The sequence below is a fragment of the Chionomys nivalis genome, chromosome 20 (genome assembly GCF_950005125.1).
Source record: "Chionomys nivalis chromosome 20, mChiNiv1.1, whole genome shotgun sequence".
NCBI lineage: Eukaryota > Metazoa > Chordata > Mammalia > Rodentia > Cricetidae > Chionomys > Chionomys nivalis.
The window spans coordinates 962,212-976,038 of NC_080105.1; the positions used below are offsets into that span (position 1 = coordinate 962,212).

The window sequence follows — 13,827 nt, forward strand, 5'->3', positions numbered from 1 at the left end:
AGCACACTATTTATGGTGTGTTCAATTTTCAAAAACCCATATTAGTTTACATAATCTCTTAAACTAACTGTCTTAGTCGGCGTTCCCTTTCTGTGAAGAGACACCGTGACTACAGCAACACTTATCAAAGAGGCTTGCTTACAATTTCAGAGATTTGGTCCATTATGATGGCAGGTAGCCTGGCAGCACACTCGGCCATGGTGCTGGAGAAGTAGCTAAGAGTTCTACATCCAGACCTACAGGAAACAGGAAGAGAAAGAGCTACTGGGCCTATCTTAGGCTCTCAAAAGGTCAAAATCCACCCCCAGTGACACACACCCTCCAACAAGGCCACACCCCCTAATCCTTTTAAATAGTGCCACTCTCTGATGACCAAAATTCAAATTTATGAGCCTGTGGGGGCCACTGTCATTCAAACCACAACACTAGCATTTGAGAATTGTTAGACCATTATCTTTCCCTCGGGCATAATTCAGAAGATCTAAAGGGAAATTTAGGGAAAGAACAAAATACTCATCTCCTGCCCATTGTGGGAGACTTTTCAGTCATCAAGACACTGAAAGTCCAATAAAAAAAATCTTCACTATCCCTGTTAAGTCACATTTCACTTGTTTTGCAGTAGACGAAACCTGCTTAGTGCCTGATGCTCCTCCTGGTTCCTCAAGGTATAGATGACAGGGTTGAAGATTGGAGTGACCACTGTGTAGAGCAGGGCAACAACCTTGGAGAGGAGCTGGGAATGGACAGCAGAGGGCGCAATGTACAAGACCATGAGTGTTCCATAGAATGTGGACACCACAGCCAGGTGAGAGGAGCAAGTGGAGAAAGCCTTTGCTCTTCTGGCCCCAGAGGGAACTCTCAGCACAATCACCACAATCTGAGCATAGGAGACCAGAACCAGCCCAAAGGGGACAGTCAGGAAGACAACAGAGAGAACAAATGTAGACACCTGGACCACTCCAGTGTCTGAGAAGGCCAGGACCATCAAAGGTGAAAAATCACAGTAGAAGTGGTCAATTTGGTTGGGGCCACAGAATCTCAGCGGGGTCATCCAAGCAACAACTAGTCCATCTACCATGAATCCAGACAGCCAGACTGTGAGCACCAACCCCAGACACCATCAAGGCCCCATCAGGAGTGGGTATCTTAGAGGGTGACAGATTGCTAGGTAGCGATCGTACGCCATCACAGCCAGAAGAAAATACTCATCTGTAGCCAGAGAGCCAAAGATGAAGAACTGGAACAAGCAGCCAGCCACAGAGATGTCAGACTCCTATAGGAAGCCTTCCAACATTTTGGGCACCATTGAGGAGGATCTCAATGAAGGACAGGTTCACCAGAAAGAAATACATGGGTGTGTGAAGCCTCTGGGAGCTGACCACCACCACTACAATAAGCATGTTCCCTGTGATGATGGAGACATAGAAGATCGTAAGAACAGAAAAGAGGAGGTGCAGTCCAGGGACTTCATGGAAGCCAAGAAGTACAAACTCGGTGACAGTTTGGTTTCCTGTGGAGACACTTTCCATGGGATCATTCAGTTTTCTGCTTGACTTGACAGTAGCTAGAGAAATTCTAGTGTGCCTCTGTTGTCTGCTATAATTCTAAGACTGATAGGGCTGAAACAAGATGACAGAGTGCGTAAAATGAGGATGGATTAAACAAGTCTCCATCTTCCCCTTCTTTTTTTAGTTGTTTCCACTTTGGCTCTTCCTTTCCCATGCTCTTAAATGTAGCATATTCCTAATGGCCTAGGAGAACTTACCCATATTTAAATTTTCAACAAAAAACAAAACTTTGTATAGTGACCACCATGTGTGTCCTCCAACAACAAACTTTTACCTTTCACAACCACTGCTAATACTGCTGAAAAGATTGGAATGTTATGCTGGAATCCCATGGTAAAAGTTGGTCATCTTTACTTCAACAGCCTCTCTGGTCCCCATCACACAGTCACTTGCCTCATCAATTCCGTTAATTTCTTACCATTTCTTCCTCTATATTCCACTCCTATGTGTGTATGATGGTCCTTCTTTTCTCTAGTGTTTTAGAAATGTTTATCAAAATGACCTCTGTAAGTACAATTTCTTTAGATGACTAGAGGTTTTGGTTATGGTATAATAGATGATGGTGATCAAGAAGTTGTAGGATCTGTGAGAGCAAAAGGAAAAGAAACCCAGACTCAAGTTTTGGGGTAGATGGTGTGAGAATAAGTTTGGGGCAGCTTCCTGAAGACAGTAGCTTTTAACTTACTGTCTTATAAGATACTGGCCTATATTAAACAAAGTTTTGAAGGCCAGATAACAGTGGGGCAGCCAAAAGACAGTGGAGTGGGCTATGTAAAAGCTTGTGGATGCAGAGGTTTGATGAAGCACAGTGCTTCTAAAGAGTTGAAGTGATCCTTATCCTGCAGGCAGGGCTTCTTTACATGCTGACCAAGTAGTGTCTGCTTTCACTGCAGCGAGTAGATGTAGGGTGTCTGGAGATGAAGGAGAATGGCTGAGGAGAAAGCAAGAACAAACTATACACATTTTCTCACAGGACTTAAACTGTTTCTACTCCATAGTAGTAATAAAAGTACATATCAATTATAACATGAAATTTAAATTGTTTAACACAAATGCCCTAAAACAGCTGTATAAGACGGTGAAACTGAGTGATTCAGGGCCGAGAGGCTCAGGAGTCTGCATGATGTCTGTGACTTTGCCACAGGCCAAATCTGTCCATTGCATGGAATTACATTTTCTATTTCTGTGTAACACTAGTGCTACCTCCTCAGAGATAGAGAGGCACAGCTTAAGTTTCATGTCTCCCTCGGGGGTTCCGTGACTAGCCACTCTTCTCTTTAGTAATCATATATTGATTATATAGAGGACATTATTTTAAATCTTTAGTATTCCCAGTCAAATAAAACAAGGCCATTACTTTAAGGACCCTTATGTAACAGGTGCACACAAGAGCAGGTGATTGCAGCACATGGAGAAGAAGCTGGTAAATTAAACCTGAATGAAATAGTTCTGCGAGAAGAGGTGCTGAGTAGCCTGCTGTGGCTGAGGAAAATGTAAGGGAAGATGAGGATATTCCAGATAAACAGCTGTGGATAGATTCTGAGGCAAGAAATGTCACAGCATGTGAGGATGAAAAAGAGGCTGCAGATTTAAGTAGCCAAGGGTGATCAAGGAAGTTCATCTCTGAAGGAGCATCAAAACAGTGGTTCTCAACCTGTGGGTCATGTCTTCTTGGGAAGTCAAACAACCATTTCACAAGTGGTCACATATCAGATATCTTGTATATCCAATATTTACATTAAGATTTATAACAGTATCAAAGATACAGTTATGAAGTAGCAACAAAAATGATTTTATGGTGGGTGGTAGGATTCACCACAACATAAGGAACTGCATTAAAGATTCGCAGCATTTAGAAGATTGAGAACCATTAATCTAAGAAGCAGATGAGTAAAACAGAGAGGGCAGCAACGAAACATGGCCCCCTCTACTGGTCACAAGCTGTATCTACAACTTCGCCCTGTTGGCTGAGCACGGGCTTTTAAGAGTGGCATGGTGACAGGGTCCAGATGAAATGACAGCATCAAGAAAACCTAAAACCAAGATAATGAGAATTGAGAGGGAGGAGGGAGGGGAGGAGGGGAAAGAGAGGAAGGGAGGGAGAAAGAGAGAGAACTCACCCAGATGATGTGAAATGTAAAGATATAGTCACAGGTTTTGTTTATAATTTCCATTCTCCCCAAAGCAAGTGTATTCAGCACAGGCTTCTCTGGAATTTACTATGTAGATCAGGATGGACTCTGCCTCCCAAGTGCTGGGATTAAAATCATGCACCCACCACACACCCTACAGGAGATAAAAGTTCAATCTACCATAGCGAACAACAAAGATCTGAGATGTAAAACAGTCTCTCCTCTGACCTATATCTGTGGGTCCACCAGACTGGGGTTCTGCCCTTTATTGGGGCTGCTGCTCATTGCCCCAGGACCCGCTCTGCCCGTTTTTTCATCTGCCATTCTGTGCACTCACTCTGTAATATCCTGATTATTTTATCTGCACTAAAACAAATCTGTACTTTACAATCGCTCTATGCTGTCACTGAACAGGACACAGGTAAGGATACTGACCAACCCAAACAAGCTCGCACAATCCTGATATTTGGTCTTTAAAAGTTTCCCACCTGGGCTGCTCTTCTTCCACCCTGAATTCTTCCCTCCCAATAAATCTCTTGAATGGGGGAAAAAGAGTTCTCCACCTGAAGTCTGCTTTCCTATAAGAAAAAAAAAAGATCATTAGGGTTTTCAGAAGATGGCATAACCAATACTATTGTTCAAAGAGTAGGGAGTTAGGAAGAAGAGGAAGAAGAGAGTAGTGAGATTTAAGAACTGCAAAAAAGCGAGACAGACATAGCAGAGGCAAGGGAGTGAGAAACGAGAAACAGTATTATCATAAGCTAAAGAATTTGTCACTGTAAAGCCTCCAGGATGGGAGGATGGCTGACTCTGAAGTGAGAAAATGAATGCAGGATAATTTTAGAATCAAGATTATTTTGGTCTTACTAACTTATTGGAAAATGAGAATATTGAAAAATACCTGTCCAATTTTCTAATGAGCAATGATTCCCAGACAACCCTGGGTTAGAGCTGCAGCTCCCATTCAACACAGACTCCGAGACAGCAGAGAGCCCTCAGCTGAAATCATCACCACTTCTGGCAAATAAATTCAAATAACATCCAAGTACACATATTTAAAGAAATGTATGCTAAATTATAATTTGTAAATTATATTTAAAACAAGAAAATGTTATTTTATTATATATTTTATAATATCTGCTAAACATTTTATTTTTATGAATGCCAAATATTTATGAATGATAAATAAGTTTCAAAGATTTTTTAAAAAATCATACAATTTTAAGCATATTTAAGTTTTCCCATACCATGGGAATGAAGGTGAGAACACTGGCTGTGTCTATCGTAGGACACTAACCAGAGCCTGGGGGGCAGGAGTACCCACCCCATTCTGTAAAAAACCAGGAAAACAGGGGAAAGACTGAAATCATCTTGTAAGGATCCAATGAAGGAAACATCAACACCAGGATTGTGAAGGAATCAAACAGGATTTCCCGAAATGCTTGCCACAAAGGCACTTTTGGGCTCTCTAGGTCAATGGAAATCTGTTACTAATTAGAGGAAAACAGCTGTCAAAACCAACCTTTTAGCTTTTTTTAAAAGGTCTATGAACAAATCTGGGAAACTTTATACAGAAATGGGAGTTTACCTGGGAAGTGTTATAGATCAGCTTGCTCTCTCTAGACAAAGCTAAAGAAGATAAGCTAAGGTTTTCTGAAGACTTCAGAATGGCTGGATTTCCCAACTTCAGCCCCTTCAGGTTTTAGCTCAACTTGAAATAATACAGGATCTTGATTAGAAACACCTCCCTGGCCTCTCTCCATCTCTACATTGTTCTCTCCAACCTCCATGCCCTCTTCTAGCTCCCAATCATCCTGCCCTTTCACTGAGATCCCTTTTATCACAAGGGAAGGCTGGCAGAAGAGACCCTTGAGAACAAATTACAGATTTACTGCAGGGCAACCTTAAATGAACAAGGTGAAGCAGCCCACTGCGGGGCATCATCATCATCATCATCATTAGAGAATTCCTGAATGTTGACTTAACCAAAACTGGAGCAAAAGCTAAAAAAGCTACAGGAAACCTTCCTTTCCATTCCCTTAGGGAAAAATACTCTGCACTCCCCAAGGCATTCTCACCACCAACTTCCAGTCTCTTTCCAGTAACTCACCAGCAAATTCACCTGACTCTGCTCTATCCTAACTAGCAGAAAGGTCAAAGATATATTGTAATCGGGGGCATGAATGGAAATAGCATAATCTAGCAAAACCTACAAAGACGAGCCTGGAGAGATGGCTCAGAGGTTAAAAGCACTGACTGCTCTTCCAGAGGTCCTGAGTTCAATTCCCAGCAACCACATGGTGGCTCACAGCCATCTATAATGAGATCTGCTACCGTCTTTTGGCATGCAAGCAATAATCGCAGGAATGTTGTATACATAATAAATAAATCTTTTATAAAAAACCTACAAAGACATCAATATAGCTCATATTGTTGACTGAGGTTTCTTTCCCACTCGGTCCTGCAGTCGTTCAGTCCCCCCCCCCCCAAAAAAAAACACACACAGAGAGACCTACGTTAATTATAAACTGGTTGGCCTATTAGCTCAGGCTTCTTATTAATTAACATCTTGTATTAACCCCTAATTCTTGTCTGTGTTAGCCATGTGACTTGGTACCTTTCATCAGTGAGGCATTCTCATCTTGCATCGTCTGTGTCAGGATGACAACTATAGACTGAGCCTTTCTTCTTCCCAGAGTTCTCCTATTCTGGTCACCGCAGCTACACTTCCTGCCTGGTTGCCCCCTTATACTTCCTGCTTGGCTACTGGCCAACCAGCATTTTATTAAACCAATACAAGTGACAAATATTTTCAGAGTACAAGACCATTGTTCCACAGCATCATATAGGCAAGACAGCCAAAAAAGGAACTCCCCAAAGTTAGAGTTGGGGCAGTTTTGTTTTTGTATTCACAGGAGAATAAAAGGATCCCACTAAGAAATCTGGAGAACACTGGACAAGTGAAACATCTGAAGAAAAATGACAGATCATCAATGTGCCAAGAAAAAGAGTAAATTGGCTAAGGGGTATTGCCCCTTCCAGTTGACTGGATTGAAATCCCAGCTCAGATCCACAGACTAGAGCCTGTACCCGTGCCACCAGCTTTGCCCAAGTGACTGCCCCTTCCCACCAGATAACCACCACTGTTCTGCACAAACACTGCACACCTTCAGGTTAACTGCTGCATTCTACCTCGCTAGGATTGCCACAAAGCTAACAAATACCACCCAAAGATCAACTTCAGACTACAAACTGCTCAGGACATTTGAATTGCTGAGTTCATATGAGACTGACATGTACGTTTTACAGAACTTTGAATTCAAAAATACTTAATCCTAAGACTGGTAAATGTGACCAAGCTGGATACTGTGGAAATCTGGGCAGAAATAGCTTTGTTATTATAAATAGTATTTTAGACAAAACGAGGAATGTTGTGAGATATTTGGTAGCACTATGAACCCCAAGATTGTATTATTTACTGGGGAAATCTGTTTCTAGCTGTAGTGTGACTCAGACACACACCTTTAATCCAAGAGCTTTCTGCTTCAATATTATAAACAGAATTAAATAAAGTCAACTGTAGGTCAAGAGGCAAAGCAAGCAACCAGTTCATAGGAGAAAAAAAAAGAGTAAGAGGGATTCAGGAGGATAAACAGAGAGATGCACAGGAAGTAGAAGAGAGGGACATTGAGTTTGAGGAGTCTTGTTTGAGATGGAGTAGGAGAAAGGTTCTTTCTCTGGGGTCTTAATAGAGGAGAAAGGACAGCTGGGTGCTTTCTCTACCTTTCTGAGCTAGCAGGCTTTTACCCCAACATCTGGCTTCTGAGTTTTCATTGGTAAAATTGAACGATGGAGATTTGGTTACAAACAGCATTGTAGAATTCATTGCTCTGTGGTTTTTATAATTTGCAGTGTATCCAACTTCTTCTCCCTCTTCCTCCTTGTCTCCTTATGCTTTTCTGGGCAATACCTTTGTCATACTCCTTGTGACCCTGGATGGACACCTTCACACTCCCATGTACTTTTTCATCTGCAGTCTCTCCTTGGCTAAGCTCTGGTACACCATGTTCATTGTGTCCATCCAACTTTCTAAATTACTGAAGGACCACCTCAGTTCTTAGCTGCATCACCCAGTATTAATTCTTCTCCTCTGGCTGTCATTGAGTTCTTCAACCTTACCACCTTACCTTGCCAGTAAGCCAAAGCCTTGTGGTGAGTCACAGATTAATAGAAATGGGTTAATTTAAGATGTAAGAGCTAGCTAGGAATATGCCTAAGCTATTGGTCAAACAGTGTTGTAGACAAGAAGAAATAATTAGAACAGTCAGACAATAGTAAACATGAAACAATAGCAAAATACAAACAGAACATGGAAGATCCTGGGATGTCATTAAAAGACCAAACTTGTGAATTATTAGCATAGAAGAATGAGAAGAAGAAGAAAAAAAGCTAAGGGCAGATAAACTATATTTAATAAAATAACAATTTCCAAATCCAGAAACAAAAACAACTGCAAAAGGTGGCATTTAGAAAGTAAAATGGGTAAGCTTAAAAGAGCATTTCCTCAAGTAATTCTACAAGAACAAAAAAAGAGAATTGGAAGGCTGTGGGTGAGAAGCATCAAACCACATGAAAAAGCAAACCTGTCCTATTAACAGTGATTTCTGAACAGAAATGTTAAACACCAGCAGGGCAGGTAATAGTTCATTTTAACCTCCAAAAAGTGTGTCCTTATCAGGATCTTCTGTGTCCTTTGACCTCTGAGAATTGGGTCCTCTTCCCAACAACTGCACGATGGTAACTCTGCACTGTGTTTTCCATGTGCTTTATGATAAAGTTTGAGCGAGGAGGCTCATACTTTGTGAGCATGTGTGTGTAGTGCTACTTCACGGCTAAGGCTGATTATAACTCAGAAACTCTTGGATGCCATAAACTCTAATGCCAAAACCCTGAAGATCAAAATCTCTTAAGTCTAATGTCCCAGAAAGTCATAAACTTCATCAGGTAACTGTGGGTATAAAACCCCATGCACACAACTGCCAGCCATATTGAAGTATGTTCATAATTTTGCTTATTGACTAGTGTCCTTAATACAGCACTCATAATTGGTATACCTATGCTTCATGAGCATACCTGAACTGAGTGCTATGCATGCAAAAATTTGTACCTGTTTGCCTATCTGGTGAGATACAGTAGCCTGTTTTCCCATGTTTTATGTTTCCTGAATAAATACTCCCTTGAAAAATCTAAATAAATGTCTTTAAAGCAATTTAAAAATGCTCCCAGAATTATATTTTAAAGATTTAAACTTTTGTGATTATGACATTCAAAACTGTATCTTTTGAGATAGTAATACAAACTCCCTACTTGACATCACCTGTATAGTGTTTTCCTGCTTGGGAAAACGGCCATCGAGAATGAAAATAGTTTCTGATGACTGGCTTATTTTCTGCAACATGTGTCCCTCATAAGGAGGATTTTCTTTAAGTCTCTGGGGCCTTCTTTCCAGTCAGGGGAGCCTCACACAACTCTTAACGAGTTAAGGCACACTAAGAGTGAAATCTTCGTGGATTATATCTGTCAATATTTGTCAGATTAGAAAGTTAGATTGTTGAAGCCCAGCATAAGGGCGAATGCTTAAACTCCCAATATTTGGAAGGTGGGGGCTTTGATCAGAAAAGAGTTCAAGATCACTATCAGCTACATAAAGAATCTGTAGGCAGCCTGGGTTGAGAAAAGAAGGAATTAGGGTTAAATGAAGGGACTGGACTAAGAGAAAGAAAAAGAAAGAAAGAAGGCTAAAGATAGTCTAGCATGCCAAAAAAAAATATATAGTTTAAGAAGGAGGTTTGAAATTTTGGCAGCAAATACTGATGAATATCTTGCATATCACCATAGAACCTTCATCTAGCGATGGATGGAGATAGAGACCCACACTGGAGCACCGGACTGAGCTCCCAAGGTCCTAAAGAGGAGCAGAAGGAGGGAGAACATGAGCAAGGAAGTCAGGACCACGAGGGGTTCACCCACCCACTGAGACAGTGGGTCTGATCTATTGGGAGCTCACCAAGGCCAGCTGGACTGTGACTGAAAAAACATGGGATAAAACCGGACTCTCTGAACATGGAGGACAATGAGAGCTGATGAGAGGCCAAGGACAATGGCACGGAGTTTTGATCCTACTTCATGTTCTGGCTTTGTGGGAGCCTAGACAGTTTGGATGTTCACCTTCCTAGACCTGGATGGAGGGGGGAGGACCTTGGACTTTCCATAGGGCAGTGAACCCTGACTGCTCTTGGGACTGGAGAGGGAGAAGAAGAGGAGTGGGGGGAGGGGGAGAGGGGCAGGAGGAGGGGGAGGGAAATGGAAGGCGGGGAGGAGACGGAAAATTTTTTTCAATAAAAAAAATAAAATAAAATAAATAATAACTGATTGGCCTATTAAAAAAAAAAGAAATTTTGGCAGCAAACACTGGTAAAGAGGTTCCCTGCCCCCTCTAGTTTGTTCAGTGGTGTGATAGTGGTGAATTGGCTCAGAAGAGTTAAGGGTAGGCTGGTCTATATAGGTCAGCCAGAGCCACATCGTGAGATTATAGCTCAATAAACAAATGAAAATAAAGTAAAAACAAAATAAAAATAACATTATCAACTTCTGACCTCTACATGTAGTTAACTCACACAAGCACACACAGTAAATTCATTATTGAACTATATCAATAATAGTAGAATTACTGGTTTTGTGGATGTAGTGACATCTACAACGATGGAAAGGAGAAAATAAAAATGGTCAGAAATAGTACATGAGAGCTAAGAAGGAGACCCACAACCCTTGATGTTGTCTGTGAAAAGTTCTCATAGGTCAGCTTCTGCTTCTTGCCATCTAAGGAAAAGACTCCAAAATAACGTTAGTCATTATTGTGAATTAATTGTGTGAGACTCTCCCAATTGGAAAGCAGAATGTACTAGGAGACTCAAGTCCTCAGAGACGTAAAGAAAATTCTCTGGTGAGGGACCCATGCTGCAAAAGGAAGAAAAAATAAGCCAGACATCAGGTACTATCTGCCTTTATCAATGGCTACTTTCCCAAGTAGGAAAACACTACACAGATAATGTCCAGGACAATGCTGGGAGATCCAGGGTGAAATAAAGCAAGAACTGCACTGCAGCAGGACCAATGTGTGGGCTCATGGCTCTGAAGAACATTTACATTTTTGCATAGCATTTGAATGTATGTATCTAGTTATGTTTATCTTTTTAGGTGTCTATATTTTTACTATATGTAGTCTCTTTCAGAATTGTTTTTAATGATGTTTGTATATGTACATAAAATATGATACATTTGTGACTGTGGATGAATGCGGCTTCTGAGTTTATTAGCGTACACTTCTATGCTTAGATTTAGAAGTGTAACATGTTATTGTATGCGTCCATGAGGTTTGTCTACAGAGTCAAAAGGATGAGTCTGAGTGCACCAAGATGCAAAGATGAGCAGCTGAAGAAGGCCTTGTATTCCACCGCACTTTTACTACAGAGATCTTCACTCTGCTGAATAGTTACTGCAGTTGCCTGAAAGAGATGATTATTTTAAGTCTTTCCTACCAAATGGAGACTGTGAACTCTGTGTGAGGTAAGATGATAGCAAATAAAGAGAGGCTAGTGGAAGTGGGGAAGAATGGATCAGAGAAGAGATGCATTGAGAGGAGAAAAGAAAGAAAGGTATTGGAGGAGGAAAGATAAAGGATGTAACAGGACAGGAAATCCCCTTGACTTGGAGTAGGATTTGTCCCAATCGGAATGTGGATCAAATTGTGTTCATCTGAGAAGAAAATGTCCACCCCAGCAGGGATGGGAAATTGGGAAATACAAAACAGCTGGATGTAGTGTTTACTTACCGTAATCCCAGCGCTCACGAAACTGAAGCAGGAGGATCAAGAAGACTGGTTTGGAATACAGTGAGTTCTAGGTTTTCCTGAGATATAATTGAAACCTAAAATATAAGGAAGATGGGAGAGAGGGCAGAACAGCCCAGAGCCAGAGCAGAAGAATCTAAATTTAGTGTTTATTTCTGAGGGTGGGGACAGCACAGAGATCAAAGACAAATATACACCCAGGGCATTCTTAGGGTGATCAGGGTGTAACATGGGCTTGTGCGTGGACACCTCCGTTCAACGGCCCTGATAGCTTAAGAAAAAAGGAGTTCCCAGGCAAAGAGGTCATCTATGCCTGCTTCCAAGCACACACAGTAGCGTTTCTTGCCCTCCCCCTCCTACCTGGCCATAGGCTGTGGTAGATGAGCACCAACGCCTCCCTGGTGACTGAGTCTGTACTGGTGGGCTTCTCGCATCTTGTCCACCTTCAAGGCCTCCTCTTCTTCCTCTTTCTGGCTGTATACCTGCTCACGGTGGCAGGCAATCTCCTCATTGTGGCGCTAGTCTCCACAGACGCAGCACTGCAATCCCCCATGTATTTCTTGCTCCGCATCCTCTCAGCCCTGGAGATCTGCTACAGGTAGGTCACCTTCCCCTTGCTGCTGCACCATCTGCTCACTGGCCAGCGCCACATCCCGCGCTCTGGCTGCTCTCCGCAGATGTTCTTTTTCCTCTTCATCGGCTCCACCGAGTGCTGCCTGCTAGCTGCCATGGCTTATGACCACTATGCTGCTATCTGCTAGCCCCTGCGCTACCAAATGCTGCTAAGCAGGCGGGTGTGTGTGCAGCTCGCCGGCGCCGCGTGGGCCTTCGGGGCCCTAATGGGGCTGGACCACACCTCCTTCATCTTCTCCTTGCCTTTCTGTGGCCCCAACGCTATCCCTCACTTCTTCTGTGAGATTCAGCCCGTGCTGCAGTTGGTGTGTGGAGACACCTTGCTCAAGGAGCTGCAGATTATCCTGGCTGCCGCCCTCATCATCTTGTGCCCCTTTGGCCTCATCCTTAGTTCCTATGGGCAGATTCTGGTCACTATCTTCCGCATCCCATCAGCTGCTGGTCGCCGCAAGGCCTTCTCCACCTGTTCTTCCCACCTAGTACTGGTATCTCTCTTCTACAGTACTGCCATCTTTATCTATATCCGCTCTAAGGCCAGCTACGACCCAGCCACGGACCCCTTACTGTCCCTCTTCTATGCTGTGATCACCCCCATCCTCAATCCTGTCATCTACAGCCTGAGGAATGCTGATATCAAGTCCGTGCTAAAAAGAAGTATCCAGATAATGGGGCCCTCGGAGATTTGACAAGGTGCGGGAGATGACTCCTGAACAGAACTCGAGGTTCCTAATTACCGAGGATCAAAGGAGAGGAGACTTAGAACACAGACTTACCTCTGAAGAGCTACTGAAGCCCTCAACACCTTCTATTTTGAGATAGGGTCTTGCTGTATAACTAAGGTTGGTCTTGCACTCACAGTTCGTGAGTGCTGGGATTAAAGACAAAGCCACCACACCCTGCTGGCAATAACTCTTTTCCTATCATTTATGGCGTCATCATTGAAATTAATAAATTGCATATATTTAAGCGTATAGTCTGACAAGTGTTGACAATTGTGACACACACAGCTGAAGGTTTCCTCACTCCCCACTCTTTCATCTGCATTCCGTCATTACAGATCAGTTTGCCTTTTCTAGAGATTTACATGAATAGACTTTTTGGTCTGGCTACTTTAACCAAATGTAATTGTTCTGAATTTCTCCATACTATGGTGTATAGCAGCCCATTAATATTCATTTCTGAGTAGTGTCCCATGAGATCTCAATCTATTCCCCCACCTGCTGATGAAAACGTTGAATGTGTCCACTTTTTTACTCTTACATATGAAGTATTTGTGATCATTTGTAATTATGTATATACTCATTGCTCTTGATGTATCTGGTTGCATACACACAGATGTAAAATAGACACATCACATGGAAACACATCACATGATTTTGAGTGGGGAATGCTGGGTTAAGGGTTAAAACTGGGTACTGGAAAGATGTCTCAGCAGGTGAGGGTACTTGTCACCAAGCATGAAGACCTAATTTTTATCCCCAGAAACCACAAGGTAGAACCAACTCCCACAAACTGTCTTCTGTCTTCAACATGTATGCTATGGTGCATGAGTGTATGTATGCCCACAAAAATGCACACGCATGCA

The 13,827-nt window shown here is 42.4% G+C and overlaps 1 protein-coding gene and 1 pseudogene across 1 annotated transcript; one reads left to right on the forward strand and one right to left on the reverse strand.

The window, feature by feature from the left end:
- Positions 1-597: 597 nt before the first annotated feature.
- On the reverse strand, positions 598-1,529 carry LOC130862510 (olfactory receptor 11A1-like; annotated as a pseudogene).
- Positions 1,530-11,989: 10,460 nt separating this feature from the next.
- LOC130862539 (olfactory receptor 10C1-like) lies at positions 11,990-12,928 on the forward strand. Its single transcript, XM_057752146.1, is given in 1 exon segment — positions 11,990-12,928. A coding segment is annotated over 1 exon segment (939 nt).
- The last annotated feature ends 899 nt before the right edge of the window (positions 12,929-13,827 follow it).